This window comes from Danaus plexippus, chromosome 17, assembly GCF_018135715.1.
Source record: "Danaus plexippus chromosome 17, MEX_DaPlex, whole genome shotgun sequence".
In the NCBI taxonomy this organism is placed as follows: domain Eukaryota; kingdom Metazoa; phylum Arthropoda; class Insecta; order Lepidoptera; family Nymphalidae; genus Danaus; species Danaus plexippus.
Genome location: NC_083548.1, coordinates 9,064,857 through 9,082,423, shown reverse-complemented (window position 1 = coordinate 9,082,423; position 17,567 = coordinate 9,064,857). Strand labels below are relative to the sequence as shown.

Genomic DNA, 17,567 nt, shown 5'->3' with positions numbered 1-17,567 from the left:
AGTATACAGTTTCTCCATAAAAAATAAAGCATTTTCTTTTTAAGTAACTCGAGCTGTGACCGAGCGGTTCTCTCTTTTGGTCCCTGGAGACGGATCGTATTCGCCACACACTTATTATCGTGTATCGTCATACTTAATTAAAACGCTTGTTTTAACAAAGTATCACTATAAAAGCTTAATGCAGCCTCATAACTTTTGTCTACGGCCTATAAAGACGTTACATCAGTGAATTATTATAATTAAAGCCGTCCGGAATAACGGACGGCTCGTTTGTTTGTCAGTGGATGGATTCGCGCATAAACAACCAGACGGGACCGTAAAGCTCTTCCGACTGATGATGATGCGGAAGACGCCCGCTATCGGAATAAAGAGTTCCATCTCAAACGGCATATCATGCCACGAATCTAAGGCTAACATTTTTTTTGGTAACGTCATTAAGGTAGAGTTGTAAATGGCGTTAAGATTTTCACTTTAATTTTGGTTTAATTTTTTCACTTTGGAGTTATTACATATCATATATATAATTTTCGTATAATTATAGATTTTTCGTTATAAATAATATAAGTTTTATGTATTTTAAAAGTATCGCTTGTTGATATTTTAATATGTAGCGGATAGAATGTTTCCAAATTGATATAAATTTTTATGATAACATGAAATTTGGAATGTAACCGGAAATCAAACGCCCAAGAGCTCCACTGTCAGGCTCGTGTCACGCCCACGGGGACTCATCAAGATATCAAATATTAGATGCATCTGATCAACTCCGGGATGGTTATGGGATTTGGAAATGAGTTTTTAAAATATACTTGTATGACACTGTTAGCGATTTGAGAGATGTTAAATAATGTATGCTGTTTACAAACGCTAAACGAAATATTCACGTATTTACAAGTGTTTTTTAATGCACTCAGGTGAGGACGTATCACACCCATGGATTTAATTCAAGTTATCCATAGACGAATACAACTCCAGTAAAAACTAACTCGCTCAAGTGTATTCAATATTTTTTTCCAGCGTTCGCCGAGGCCTGATGCATTATTCGTCTTATTGTTGTGACGTGACACGCATGCTGTATATTTTGATTAGACGCGAGACAAATCGATTGTAACGAGATATATTTTGTACAAGATTTGGTTAATTCGTAAGTGAGTTTTTAATATTTGTTATTAGATTAAATAAATCTTATTTCTAAATAATCCACTGGTCGGATTGAAAATTAACAAAAGTAGTGTTCAGCTCCACCGGTTTTCTGAGCTTATCTTAATCTTTCTTATATAATCATAGTAAACCATTAGATTTATGTGTGCTAAACGTCGATACTGTCGGTATTTAGTGTGACGGTGTAAAATCGTAGTTTTGTATCGTTCGAATGTCCGTCGAACCCTCAATGATTTGAAAGTTATGATTATGCCGGGTCGGAGGTCGCGATCCAGAATGCATTTAAATAAATTTGATAAATATAACACGACGCTGGAAGCGTTATGTTGTCTAACGACCGCTTATTGGATACACGGTATCTACACGTTAATATTATCATATGTGATAGTTTATTAATTTAATACGTCCAGCATCGGGATCACATTAAGCCTCACACATGAACCCTTGACCCCATCCAAGTTGGGGTCTATTAAGCCAGAATGTCCGAGCCCATATAATTACTATAATTCACGTCGGAATGTGTCAAAAACATAAAAATAGAATATTCATTATATAAACATTGGTAATATCTTCAAAGATTCAAAGGTTAAATATTATTATTATTTCAATTCGTTCATAACTCGAGGCGATGTCGACTTTCACGTCTGTGGGTGTCACCTGCCGTGCTCTACTGTGTTCTGTCTAGTTTGAAAACCATTGTGGGATTCTGGACTTTATTTGTAATGATTTAAGGTTCAGAAACTGATTAATGACAATAAACAAACCAGCCAGATTGAGCCTGATCTAGTGATTCTGCATTCACGTAGAGAAATATAATGTTGGTGATTGTCACGATTGGAAAACGTGATTCCAGAAGGATGGCATTGTCTTTTAATGAGCTCGTGTTCTTATGTAATCTCTCAAAACATTACTTTTGTATTTAAATTAAACTTTAAGCTTCTACATTATACAGTAAGTTACGATGAATCGAACCCACACTTTTAATGTGTTGAAATCTTTAACGAGTCCCCCTGTTATATTCTCTTATGTATATCAAGTCTATTAACCATCAATCAAATGAATACTTGTTAGATTTAATTTGGATATATCTGTGTCCTTCCATGACAAAATTTATGTTCAATATCCGATCGAGATAACGCAATCTCATACCTGATATGTGAAATCATCTTTGCTAGGTACTCGTATAGAGTTTTTGCTCTAATAGTTTCATGATCGTCCACGTGTTGCTTTTTGTTGCTTCCTTAAATAAGAGCGGTACGTTCTCAGTGCCTATACCCCGACGTTCATCACTTTGACTGACAGCTGACTGCCTGCACGCTCCACTGATGGCATTATCACCGACAACTCGTACTTTATCAGAATCATTCATCTTTGCATTCATCATCGGCTTGGCATTTTTGCTTTTCATTTGCTATATGAAATGTTGTTAACTTTTGTGTATTTCGATTGTCTTGGTTGGTTCTGTCCGATGTGGTTTTGGTGTTGTCTGAGATGTAAGGTCTGCTATCGAGGGTAGATTTCAAAGACTAAAAACTATTGCTATGAATGACGTTTGACGTGTTTTGGTTATTTATATCAATCATTAATGTTTAGGATTTTGTTATATAAACTTTAAGTATTTTTTCCCTTGTGATATACTATATGATAATTGAGACGACATTCTTTTAGTTTTTTTTTTGTAAATTTTACAAAATAACAATTAAATGTGTTTAATAGCCAACTTCATAAATTTAATAAAATTTCATTCTAAATTTAGTAACACTTCCTTAGAAAACTGTCGTACAAAGGAAAGTCATGTTCTCATATAGAAATACTTTTCTTATAGCAAATGACATCACATACATTCATGAATAACGGATATATGTTTTTCCAGTATCAAATTTGTGAACGTCATTTGGGTCATTATAAAAATATAATTATTTTTATACAAATTTAGTCTTCGAAATATCACGTTATCAGTAACTGAATACTGAGATAGTGTTCAGTGTGCCGGTGATAACGACCGCGCCCCTCTCATTAAGATTATCAAGAAGTTGGCTTGATAAGGAAACTGCGCAGTGTTTTGTCCCAACAGCGATCTTGAACGATTTTATTAAAGGAATTATCTTATTTATAATTTTTTAACACGTCCGTAGGTTTGGGACGCCAGTTTACCAGCGGTTATGTTTTATCAAGATCTTTTTTTACGTCAGTTTGTGCTAATAAAGCAACTTTATTACGTTAAACTGGGCCTTTCGTATTAATCTTTTTAATTTATAGACGATAATGTTGGCTCGTGGAAAATTTATAACATTTAGGTGTTAGATAGATATAGGTGTTAGTGTGTTTTATCTAACGTAATAAAAATATATATATACCTTTATATTGTTTCTTTTAAATCTGCTTTAACTTACGAATACGAACATAAATGTTATTGTAATATTAATTTAAAACAATCATGACGTCAGTCACGTGTGTTACGTTCGTCAGCGATGCCTCTTTTATTCAGCTTTACGTATTTATAATCTTATTGTATTAAATGATAATTTAATATCTGTTCCGTTTCAACGGAAGTCATCGGTGAAGCATCGACATTGTCCTACTACGACATTCACTCTAGTATAGTAATGCATTCTCACACAGGACTCCAAGATATACTTGCTGTACTTATTAACTATGTTTCAAATTAACTCTGGCATACGAGATTTGTTTTCGCTTAAAACGACTTATTTCTATGTATGTTTAAATGTCCTAAAACATTCTCGAATAGTCTCGATGTATGTTTTATAAAGAAATATATATACTAAAGTTTAAAAAACATCCTTCACAGACAGATAAAAGATCACTCCCATAATTTTCATTATAAGATCGTAAGAAGTGCAAATTTCTAACAGTACTACAGTCATCACGAATGCATTTCTTTCGAATGTTATAAAACTTAATAACTTTATTAAATTCATGTTGTTGTTTGAGTTCATCTTAATCCTCAGTTGTACTTTTAAAAGAGCTTGAATGTTAATGTTTGATTATTATTCATTTATTATCACTGATATTATTTGTTTTTATTGATTACTAGGTGCCCGACCCGGCTTTGCACGGGCTCTTTAAAAATATATAAAATACCCTTTTTTACGTAAAGTTGGTTGACTACTTATTTTTTAAGTAAAATCAAGACAAACAAATTTTTCACCATCTTTCTTGTTTAACATATTTTAAGTTTAAACGAAACAATATTATATTTTGATGTTAATAATAGTTTGTTAATATAAAAAAATACAATATTTCTTTGTATACAACATTAATGACGTGATCCTGTGAAGAAATGAACAAATTTTGTTAAGAAGCAGCGTGTGATATGGCAACATTCAACAACAGGAAAAGTTTCTTTTTTAAATTGATGATTTTGAATCTTGTGCCGTTGCACAGTTTTGACGGCCACAAAATTCTTAATAATATGATAGGGGCACCTACTTTTAATGTTAACTTATGTGGCGGGATTCCTGGAGGTGTTACAGATTGAAACTGTTACACGTCATTAGTCGATTGTAAGCTAAACCTACCTCTAATTATTTATTTTGTAATATATTTGAACGATTTTACAAAACTGCACAATTCTACGTTCACATGTACATCGCAGATCTTTCATAAAGTTCAAAATGTTTCGGGTGACTTCCTTCAAGGAGCGACTTTATAGGCTGTGGTGGCCAAACTATCTCGTCTATCTTCTTCATCTTGCCATTAGCAAAGCAATATTGGTCAAATCGACGGAGCGCCTTTCGAATTATTTTGAAAAATTGTAATGCATCGCAGATTATTCTTCAATGGACCATGAATTAGTTTTTTACGTTCCACTGCAATTATTTTGTGAAGCATTTCTTAAATTTCTATGCCGTATATGGTCGTTACCCATGCGGACCTGTTTATCTTCGGGCGTTTCTGTTTGTTTTTAAACATGATGCCTATTATGATCCAACGATAATCGAAGAGTACGATCCAGCGAAGTGTCTTGTGCTTCAACAAATATCGTTAATTTACATACAAATAGATACAAAAACTTAACAAATTATACACTAAAACCTTCCTCGAGAATCACGCTATCGAGTGGTGAAAACTGTAAAACTGTAAAAGAATTGATGCAGTATTTTTTCAGTTTATCGCGAACAGACAGACAGACAGCGCGGGGGACTTTATTTTATAGTATATATTTCTTTTTTGTTATTATACCACGTTTTATAGTGACTGACGTTTCATGTCAAGTCACACGGGAATGCTGTCGAACGGAATAAAAAGTATCCTATGTCCTTCTCCTGGCTCTAAACTACCTCCCTGCCAATTTTCAGCTAAATCGGTTCAGCCGTTCTTGAGTTATAAGTGGAGTAAGTAACACGACTTTCTTTTATATATATAGATTATATTTATATTTATGTGATATATTTTAATAAACCAATACATATTACAAAACGAAGTCCCTCTCCGCGTCTGTCTGTCTGCCTGTTCGCGATCAACGATAAAACTACTGCACCGATTATGAAAGGGTTAGCACCACTCGATAGCGTGATTTTTGAGGAAGGTTTTAGTATATAATTTGTTAAGTTTCTGTATTTAGGTAAAAGATATTATTAATAATTTTAGATAACTTTGTATTTTTGGAGTTTTAGAATTCCTTTTATGTATTATGTTGAATTAATTATTAAATTTTCCTATTCATACTCAGTCCATGTTTCACTTTACTAGATGTGAATAGTCTGCGTCAACTCAGTTAATAAATATGAGTTGTGTAATATTTTGTGTAATTTATTATCATTAAAACTCCTTTATGTAACAAGAAAGTTATCATGTTACTTTATTTTTAGTTACTCACGTTTTTTACACGTTTAACTTGTTGTCCGTTAATCAAGCTTGGGTTGTTTTGATGTAAATGGAGTTAAAATTTTTATCGCAACTTTTATACGCACCGTAAAGGTGTTTATAAAAATAACATCGTTCGAAAGCTTGTGAAAGCCTTCGAAAAATATATATTAATTTTAAAGGAAGTATTTATTTAAGATAGATTCTAAGCAATCAGTAATCTCTTAAAAGAAGCTCAAATCAATGTTATAAATTTCTAAACGTTGGTCGAAACTGAAATCGATCTCTGTATGAAATAAGTGTATCTTAATTACGTTTATATTAATTGCCTTGGTCCGACGAAGAGCGTATTTTAAATTAAATACTTTGGATAGATTAAACGTATCAGAATGTTTGTGAAGCGTTCGTTGACCCAGGAACGACTCGAGTTAGCCGTGTTATAGCTCAGTTAATCCTTCCCTACAAGTAAAACGCATTAGCTCTCACGTCCAGGGTTTCACAGGTTCTTGTGAGGTGCAATAAACGACAATGGGTTTCTAACCCCGCACTCAAGAATCACAACAGGACATAAAAAAATTACCACGCATTTGTATTTTAAACTTTAACTGAGGAACGTACCCTTCAATTTAGAAACATAGTTTTTGATATAAAATTATTTATAATTCAATCGATCGATAGAATGACTTCAATGAAACCTCAATAAGGTTTGAAATTAATATAACCTTCTGTACAGCGTGACACGGACAGTAATAAGACTTGATGTTTGAAAGCTGTTATTACACATTATTCATGAATGTATGTGTTTACAATAGTTTGTACCAGCAAATAAAACGTCTGAGAAAACACACATCACTTAATATTTAGCGCGTATAGAAATCATCGTTACCTTATACTTTATTAAATGTTTTGTTTGTAATATAGGTGAAGTTTTCAGTGGAAATTAACAAAATTAAACTGTCATCTATCAAGTAAAGAACCAGTACAGTGCTCCATCACTTCTGTGGGTTCATATTTATGGCTATTACAATAGTTATTGTATAGTATACTGATTACCATTCCGTGATGTGGAAACCAGCTCCTCCGACGTGTCATTATAAATGAGACGATAAATCTTTTAATGCGGATGAATCATTAAATTATAACGACATGTACGCGGGCGCGTCTCGCACTTAGCATAGTGATTGAGGAAATTGTAAGAATATTTATATAAATAGAAGAGAAAAAAAGCAGTAGTAGGGTCGGCTACAAATACCTACCTACACGTAGAATGTTCAAAATTATGAAATCGGTTTAGCTGTACAAGGAACGGGAGACGATCAGAGAAACGAAGTCGTTTCAGCAGTAACTGAATCTAGTGTACACTTTAATGAGTTGCTATCTTTTGAAAATAGCTATTATTGTAATTCTATATAGTAATAAGTGTAATATTACAGGTTGATGTGCAAGCAAATATTTAAGTTATTGATAATGTTATCACACAACTGTTGATAACACAGGGGTTCTTAAACTCCAAGTCTAGTGTAGCGATAAACATACATGCCAGGTAAATTGATATCTAATAAAAATTGTTACCTTTAATATATATATATATATTGTTCATGGCATAAAGTTTGTGGAACCTCGGCCTTGTTTTTATAATCTCACTGTAAAAAGTACGGTATTGAACTAATTAAAATGTGTAAATTATGTTATAAGCGTCCTACGTTATCTTTTTAGAGTAAAAAATAAGGTAGGTTCAATTTACGCAGAAGTATTTCTACCACAAGTTCGTACCGCCACACTGCATGTCGAAAGTTTTTAGTGCCTCATCTATAAATGTCCGCACAAGACGTTTGCATCATAGGTTCATGAATGGAAACTGGTAAACGCTCCGTATGCAGTGCGAGTGACCTCTCGAGAGCCGTAAGGGCACTTAACTAAGCTCACTAAGTTAACTGTCACGAAGTGTTTCCTATACGTTTTATTGGTGAGGCTTTGTTGATAGATGTTAACAAACAAACAAAGAAAGACACAGCAATATAAAATGTTCAAAGACACTTAATGAATACAGGATTGTTTTAGGTTCAAAGGAGATCTATCAGCGCGCTTTAAAAGCGAAAAATTTTATAACTCTTTGGCACTTAAATTAAAATTTAAATAATCACTCCTATGGCAATGGAAATATCATGCCTAATACTGCTTTAGAAATTGATTTGTTATGAACAATATATTATTTGTTTTTACTTTAATATTCTATACGTACTCGTAACATAAAGCCTACAACATTCTGTAAGTTCGATTTATCAAAAAAATTCAAAACAACGAACCCGCTGGGGCCTGGTGTGATTGAGGGTGTGTTAAATATATTACGTAACCAGTGTTTAACCTGATATACCATAACACAAAAAACTGGGACCGAGTCTGGTATAGGGACGGGGGTGGAGGGGCTTACGGTGAGGGAGTAGTTTGGGATGCGGCTCTCTGCCGGCCTAATAGATGAGGCCCCCTTCCCGCCCAGCCCCCGATCCTCTTATTATCGATCTCTGGATAATCCGAGAGGTCGCTGGATGGCGGGAGCCTGCGCACGCGCCTCTGACCCCACGTGATCCAAACGAGATGCCATTTGCCACAGTCACGACTGTCTCGATTATGTTACACCGTGTCACGACTTGCCCTCATTAATTACTATTATCGGATTGTTGTACACATTTAAATACTGTCTTAAATGTATTGTAAATATACACACGTACGCCACGCATAGATAGTAGTTTAGTTTTAAAGACTGGTATTCATGTATAAAAAATTTTCATAATAAGGAACTTGTAATAAAATTATAATAAATAGTTGTCGAGTAAAATAAATATGTAATTTAAACAAACACCAACATGACATTTTCGATGTTCAATAATAATATAATATGTATAACGTTAGTTTTGTATTCGTCTTTATTTATGTCACAAATTTCACTCGTATAATTTTGAATATACTTCATAAATACTACGCTGGAGTTAGTATTTTATGAAACTGTTCAGTACTAACAGTAACGTGTCGGAGGCTGCTGAGAGATCTGGCTACATCCTGTCATTCAATCGATTAAGTTACATGATACAACCATCGTTCCGTAAAGTCAAAGCGTCTCCAGAACACTGAAATGCAAATCTATGCGTGTTGCTTGATTGATGATTGTCACTTGATATTTTGGCAACGTTGTCCTCGCTATGTAATGAATTATGTTTACTTTGATTTATTTGAGATTCACGACTTTGGATTGTAATATATAAATTAACATCACCATCTAAATCTCAAAACTTACTTCGAATGATTTGAAATTTGAATTTTCTTTCATCGTAAATAATTACAAAATTATTTGGCGGATTTTAAACACTCATAATTAAATGAAGGGGAACCATTTCCTTTAAAGTTTAATAGAACATCGTAAATCTGAACTTCTAGTACGGATAGTCATTGTATGTTGTATTTTTGAAAAGTTTACCGAATCAGCACAATAAACTAACTCAGCAAGAGACGTGTCGTGTCACCAGCTCTTCCCACGGGAAAGTTAGTTGTTTGTTAAATTACGATCACTGGGTGTCCATCAACAACACTCAACAATATCTGTTGCGATAGCTTAGATTGTGCTCACTCACATGTTATACAATATAATTTATATAACTCAGGCCATTTCTTCGAATAGATTAACAGTATTTTATCGGTTAAATTCTAAGTTTGATATTAAATGTTGTATATGTATGTAGACGTGTGAGGTAATGTTCTATCATTGTGCCTCAATGCTCGATTGATCGGTCTCTACCTACGTACAGTATTCGGCGAGTATCGGCGTGTATCCTTGAGAGCCATTACTGCCGATGATTCGGTATTAGCGTCATTCATTGCGGCAATTGCCGTTCAAGTGGTGTGCTGTGCCGCTCCGTCGCCGGCCAGCGGATAAAGTATTAAAGGTGAAACATACAATCGCAGATTTATTTGCATTTAAACAGGCAACGAAATCATACAGACAGATGTTTATAAAAGATATATGTTCAATTATTTTAATAATATAAAAAAAGTCATCTTTCCGTCTTTCTATTATCTTAACTGGATGTTAAAGTATGAAATATATTATGGACAGCATGACGAAATACTCGGTCGGTTCTGATCCGAATGGTAAGGAAAGCTATAAAACATTAATCGGCGACGGAGATCGTAAAGATACTCTTTAATGGCTTCTTGATCAGTGAGATCCATTAAAATTATCGAACGTATCTCATCTGATCTGTTTATGAAAGAAACCGGAAGACTACAATCTCGTTAGCTCGATACACTACCCGACTCCCCCAAAGACTTCTGTTGACGCTGACACGGGTCGCTGAAATTAGTCAAAACATCTTTGTATCATTATCAAGCATGACGTCGCGACGCCAACAACAGCTTGTTGTTTTTTAATTGAAACACGATTATTTGTGAAACTAATACACATATATCTATATATGTCTGTCTAAGTACAGTGCGGCCCTTGTGTTACACAGATAGCGATCGTTAATCAGTTTCCTTTCCTACTTAAACCCGCCACCGGATCTACAAAATGATTTTGTTTTTTATTTGTTTACGTGTTGTCTGATAATGTCGCCATTATCTCGTTATTCGTCAATGCACGCTCTACTCGCGACTCGCGTGTCCCGGATCGCTGTCTTCCTGACACCGTTCGCTCGGTGCTCAGCCCCTTGTGTTATCTTCCAACATATGGAGCCTGCAGCGGTGCATGATGCATTTGAGGAGCGTCCGGGGGGAGATGCCGGCGGGGGGAGGAGGACGTAGCACGCCGCTCCGCAGTCATTCGCACCGCGCTCGCTGCGAGTGTCGATCGCGTTTACAGTGCCCTTTCCTGTGTTTAGTGTTGTTTTTTTTCGTTTGTGAGACGTTAGTCGTCATTCTCGTACAGCACCGCCGGTGTAAAAATAAAGCCGGCGACAGACGACAGTGCGTCCAGTTAAATTTAAATGATAGCGCGGACTGCGTTCAAGTCTAGTCTGGGACTCACCAGGGCCGCGACATGAGACTAAGTATGTGAAAACATCGTCTTAATATCTGCTTAGTTGTATTTAGAGACGTCTTAGTGTTTTATATGTTTTGTCCATATAGATGTGTCTGATTGTGATCGTTTAATGTATCCTTAATAGAGGCCGTAAGTAAAGTCACAACAAAGTTATTAGATAAATCCAATGAAAAATATTTATATTATAATTTTGCAGTTTATTTCCTCGGTCGTTATTGATTTTAAATTTGAATAAATTCACTCCATCTCGACTGAATTAAATCTTATTTCCGTCGTTAGATGTGAAACGTTTTTCACTGGACTTATTTGGTTATAACGAGATGTTTGTTTCATTGTATACAAAATGTTTAGAAAATGATTAAATCGAGTGTATCGAACCCGGCCTCTTCATTTACTACGTCTGTCTGCGTGAGATATTGTTACATCAATGTAACTTTAATACTGACATGAATGAACAATCAATTCCACACACACGACCTCTCAGATTGTTTCCATTAACATCGCTCGTATATAACTAGGTTAAAGATTAAAAGTTTAACGGTCGTCCGTACATTTATTTATAACGTGTCGTGTTAAATATATCGACTAACTCGTCCGCATCCTCCGCGTCTCTACGGCGTTCAGCTCTACCTGGGCCATCCTTGTCATTGTTACATCAAATAGCGCCTATTGTAACGTCGAATCCCCGCCCGCAGCCCGTCGCGAGGCTGTCGGATGGGTACCTGTTTCTACCAAAAAACTAAACCTATCCACATTACCGATACACCATGTATATGCTCACTGCTGCGGCGCGCTTCTAGGAATAATTACTAGCAGTCATTAGTCGTTGATAATTATTAAGTGTTTCCTGAAATTAGATAAGATTTATGTGCGTAGCATTTTGACACAAATCGATAGGTTTTCATCGACAAGGAAGTGAGAATATCAAAGACGTTCCCGTGCCAGGAAACAGCGTCAGCATGACATGCGCCAGTGATCCATTTCTGTCACAGGATGTCAAACTTCCTACAGCCTGCGACTGACCAGAAACTGTATCCTCATATATTGATCTCATTTTAACCGCATCTACACTATGAGCGTAATGAGATCCAACTCTGACTATGAGCGTTCGTGTACTGCTGAAATTTAGCCACCGACGTCGTTATAGTCACTTTATGTCCGAGATTTTTTAACCGATTGAAGCGAAGGGTCCTCATGAGAACTTAATTGCGTTAAATATTTCTAGAAACTAGTTTACATGTCGTGATTCATTAATGTTGTTATTATATAAGGGAATGCATTACATTACGGAACTGAATCGTTATTTACCTGTTACGCTATTTGTCAGTCCCCGACAATTTATGAAAGCTAAAAATTATTGTTCCTAGAGCTGTAAGCTGCTGTCGATGTAACGAACTGGACAAGACGGAGCGATCCATCGAGTTGATATTCATGGATCCAATGTAACGTGCGAGCGTCTGAATCACTGTATGCAATGATCGGACTTAGTAATAGCTTTGTTTCTCGATCTATAAACATATGCGAAGCCACGAGTTTCTCATAGTCGCGATATACTCACGACCAATTATAATAATTATTATACGCGGAATCACATGACGTGTGTCGGTTCATCACCTTCGGTCCCCGGAGCTAGGTGCATCCTTGTACGATGTCCTCTCGCATAAACCGACCGTGTTTATTGTCACACAGATTACCGAACGATCCTATCACTTGACTATGACCGACAACCTAAATATTAATTTTCCGAGCGTATGCATGTCTTACCTCGTATTTGGGATCTCAGCTTTCTTTATTTAGTAATTACAATTATATTATTTAGAGCTGTGATATATTTGATTGGATCGCATAGTTTCTGGCACGGAGTAGGTGCGTGTCTTAAGTTTCGATTTCCTTGTACGATTCTGTTTGTTTGGTTATTTGCTAACGAGTCATTGTCGGTGTGGCGTGTACAATTGTTGTCCAACTGTGTCCGTTTTTTGTACATCTGTGTAGAGTTTACATCCGCTGCTGTGGCCGCGAGCCAAGTTCACCTCGGTCAGGTCGGCATATATTATTGGTTCTTTTATTTGTTGCTTGATACTTCATGAGTTAATTGAAGTTTCTATAAATTTGTATTAAACTAAGAAATACTTAATCAGGTTACATCAAAGAGATTAGCTTTAAGAATAACGTGATATGACTATTATAAGACGAAGATTAGAAAAATGAGTTTGTATTTTTAATATTTTACCGTCATAAAATACTCGCCCCTGTACTGTTTAAATGTTTTCTGTGTAAATTATAAAAATATATTTTATGTGAACGTTCGTAAACTTTAATTATTATCAGTTACCATAGATATAGTTACGCTACCATTCTGAGTGAACTCTGTTCAGAATGTTAGTGAACGTATTTTAAGAATCACCCTTTATTTATCTTTAATTAGAATTTTACACATCTCTTTACAAAGTGCACTTATATATTTTTTTGTTTAGCGCAAGGTTTTATAGTTCCCGCCCCTCTCCGCGCTTTTCAATTGTTAAATACAAAAATTATTTTAATGTTCGTCCCTTTATTTTATTTGTTTACTTTATAAATAGCTTCTGCCAAATGTAACATTAAAATTATACAAAGTATCCAACCAATATATTTGTTGTATAGGTCGGGGCATCGTGTGCGAGTGCTCGGGGCCGAGCGCCTGCCCCGACGGCTCCTCCAACGGCACGTGTTCCACACAACCCGGGGGGTACTGCTTCGTCACGGTCGAGGAGGTGCTGGACGACGGCGGCCTGGTCGTCCTGGAGAGAATCGCTGGCTGTCTACCTCCTGATGAGTCAGGATTCATGCAGGTGAGGTGACCTACCATTAGCACATAAAACTAATAGTCTTTCTTATAGAGGAATTGTTTGAGAAACTCCTGTATGAATGTCGCTTAGTACTAATAAAGAGTCGCGCCAAACCTAATTCATTGCATTTCTGTCGTTTCAGTGTAAAAGTTCCCAAGTGCCACACCAACACCCCAAAGTGATAGAATGTTGTGAGAAGGACCTCTGTAACCGTCGTCTCCGCCCTGTGTTGCCCGGTGGGTCGGAGGGCTCTCCGCCCGCCCTACCCGCGCCGCCGTCCAGCCCCGCCCCACCGGCGCTCGTGGCCGCCGCCCTGTGCGTGGCTCTCCTAGCCGCCCTGGCAGCCTTGTGGGTGCTGCTGCGGAGGAGGCGCTCCGGCAAGAGGCCGCCCTCGCCGCCCGTCATCGCCGATCATCCCGAGATTTCGTCCGGCTCGGGCTCCGGCCTGCCGCTCCTCGTGCAGCGGACGGTCGCCAAACAGATACAGATGGTGGAGTCCATAGGGAAGGGACGCTACGGAGAGGTGTGGCTCGCGCGCTGGCGGGGGGAGAAGGTCGCCGTCAAGGTTTTCTTCACCACCGAGGAGGCCAGCTGGTTCCGAGAGACGGAGATCTACCAGACGGTGCTCATGAGGCACGAGAACATCCTCGGCTTCATCGCCGCTGACATCAAGGGCACCGGATCCTGGACGCAGATGCTGCTCATCACCGACTACCACGAGCACGGCTCGCTGCACGACTACCTGCAGCTGCACGTGCTGGATCCCGACACGCTCCTCACCATGGCCTACTCCATCGTCAGCGGGCTGGCGCATCTCCACATGGACATCTTCGGCACCAAGGGCAAGCCGGCCATCGCGCACCGTGACATCAAGAGCAAGAACATCTTGGTCAAGAGAGATGGCCAGTGCGCCCTCGCGGACTTCGGCCTCGCCGTGCGCTACGTGGCCGAGAGAGACGAGGTGGACCTCGCGCCCAACACTAGGGTCGGCACGCGGCGGTACATGGCGCCCGAGGTCATCGACGAGAAGCTCGACCTCTCGGATTTCGAGGCCTTCAAGATGGCCGACATGTACTCGCTGGGGCTCGTGCTGTGGGAGATGTGCCGGCGCTGCGCGGCGGGCGCGGGCGCGGGCGCGGGTGCCGTGGCAGCGGAACCCTACGCGCCGCCCTACCACGACCGCGTGCCGTCGGACCCGAGCTTCGAGGACATGCACGCGGTCGTGGTGGTGGAGGGCGCCCGGCCCGCGCTGGCCGCCAGGTGGCGCCGCGTCCCCGCCACGGCCGCGCTGGCCGGCCTCATGGCGGAGTGCTGGCACCACAACCCGCCCGTGCGACTCACCGCGCTGCGCGTCAAGAAGACGCTCGCCAAGTACCGCGCCGAGGGAGGCGTCAAGCTGGTGTGAGCTCGTCCCCCGTGTTCCGCGTCCGGTCGCCGGGGAGGCCGCGCCGCGACGCGTGATGCCGCGACAATAACAGAGATATAATATTTTCATAATATTCCGTCGGTGCGGAGCGCGCTCGGACGCGCGGGACTCGCTCGCCTGTAGATGTACTTAAATGTGAAGAGACGCTCGCGGCGGGGAGTCGGGGCGGGGGCGCGGCGTCGCGAGCTCTGGTCGCCGCCGGTGGGTCGCCGGGTGGCGCTGCAGCAGGAGGGCCGTCAGGAAGCTCGGAGTCCGTTCCGTTGTTGTTATACAGATATTGTATATAAATGTACAAATGTTTTGAAGCGAGTGAGCGGTCGCTAGCATTTAGTGCGCGTGCGCACCTCACGCCTGTACAGTGTTGTGTATATGTAGTGTTGGATTAGTGTAAAAAATGTTGCTATTAAGTTAAAAATAAAAAATATTAATGGACTCTGGTACCTCACTCCACACCGACCCTCCCTCGTGACCGGACTCGCGCCGCCGTCGGCCTCCACTTAGTAAACATTCCTATGATGTAGGGCACTTGATGATAAACTCTGTCAGTTAAAATCCTTGAAATATTCTAAATTAAAAAAAAAAACAGTATTCCAGCAAATCTTGTAGATATATATTTCTAAAAATAAAGTAATATAGAGCAAGAAATATAAAGAATAATAACAAAAGTATAAGATTTTGTAGCAGAGTCCTAATTCAGAATTTTTGATGAACTTTGATATATTTTTTTCATCTCACACAGATTGTTTTAAATAATTTCCTAACAATATGTCGCTTGATTGAAATTTAAGTTGTGAGCGTTTACCTGCGTTACATAGGCGCCCCTTAAACCTACGCCTGGGTCGCAAGTCCCAGGCACTGTCGAAGCTCCTCTCCCTACGACGCGATGGACCCGGCGCCCGCACGGTGTATCCATGGAATGCTGAGAGGTTTCGTCTCTGTTTTATATAAAACATATTTAGAAGTTTTTTCTGTCTTTTCTTAAATGACAAAATGTTGAAGGGATTTATTTGAAATTGAACTAATAATACTGCTAACCTGTTGTCCTCCCCCGGATGCTTAAAAGGAGAGCAAGAGAAAAATATAAAGATCTTTCAGACGCAGATCGAGTTTGAACACGGGACTGCATAAACTAGTCTTTGGGTTATTATAACAAGTGTTGGCATTGCTGTTAATGCGGAGGTACATTAATATAAATGAGAAAGAAATTCAACATTTTTGAGGTGAAACTTCTCATGATCGGGGGGGGGGGTAAAAAGGGTCAGAGAGAGAGAGAGAGGAGATGCGTGGCGCCCGAAGGCATGCGGGCAAACAATTGTGACTTGTAAGTAATATTAATAAATTCTGTCTTAAACATTCCAACTTTACGAGGTTTCTCTTCATACGTCAGGAGAGAATCCACGCGCAGTTGTTTTTTATTACATTTGACAACGGTTCCATAAAACATTTCATAGATACATAATGTAATAAACATTATTCTTAAAACTTCTTCCAACTCCTACTATTTCCTTCTCTTGTATGTTTTTGTCGCAGTCTTTTGTAGAAATGGTTAGGAGACTTAGCAATTTATTGACTGGAGGCGTATGAGCAGTTCACCGAATTAAGGTTCGGTTCGTTCGTTCACCGAGTTAAGATGAATCTAAAAAGGCCATCGGAGCTCTATAAACACCTAAGAGTTTCCAAGAAAGATATCCTGAGGAAATCCCAGGATGACGTTATTACTTCACTCCCAAAAGTCAAAAATGGCCTAGAGGTAGAATCGAGACTTCAATTACACAAACAGTTTATGATAGGGGCACAAAGTAATAAGGGTTAGGATCAAGTAAGAAAGCCAAAGATACGGATATATTAAATACTTTTATTCGGCAAGACGAGAATTCTAAATATAAGATCCATGCAATGAGCCTAGAAATGCAAAATGAGTGGCTACACATAGGAGATTTTTGCATCCCATTAGCACTAAAATAGCGCACTTTAATTCATGATTGGTCGCCAGCACTGCTAAAATTTTACCTTTCAAAGCGCGTTGTACTATTAGAGCTCACGGTTCCTTGGGAAACCAACATCCCCAAAGACCATGCCATCAAGGTCAACAAGTATTACGAGCTCACTAAGAATATGTTCGTTGTTTATTTGTACGCGGCAGAAGTAGGAGCGAGAGGTATAACAGCCAAATCTCTCTATAACCTGCTAAAAGACTTAGGCCTGCCAAGAACTAACATCAGTTCATTGTTGGAATGTGTGCCAAAGGCAGCTCTAGCAGGTTCTTTTCATATTTGGTTAGGTAGAGAGAGGAGCT

The 17,567-nt window shown here is 38.8% G+C and overlaps 1 protein-coding gene across 2 annotated transcripts in view; it reads left to right on the top strand.

Annotated features, from left to right (window-relative positions):
* The window catches only part of LOC116771073 (bone morphogenetic protein receptor type-1B), a 57,447-nt gene extending 41,744 nt beyond the window's left edge, over nucleotides 1-15,703 (top strand). The window contains exons 1-3 of one of the 2 annotated variants that reach the window (XM_061523229.1): nucleotides 10,631-11,027; nucleotides 13,661-13,848; nucleotides 13,988-15,703. In XM_061523229.1, coding sequence (XP_061379213.1) covers nucleotides 11,018-11,027; nucleotides 13,661-13,848; nucleotides 13,988-15,250 — 1,461 coding nt within the window. In that variant the 5' untranslated portion in view covers nucleotides 10,631-11,017 and the 3' untranslated portion in view covers nucleotides 15,251-15,703. Of the gene's footprint in view, nucleotides 1-10,630; nucleotides 11,028-13,660; nucleotides 13,849-13,987 lie in introns of those variants that run through there. The other variant, XM_032662759.2, reaches the window with a different exon arrangement.
* Nucleotides 15,704-17,567: the final 1,864 nt, after the last annotated feature.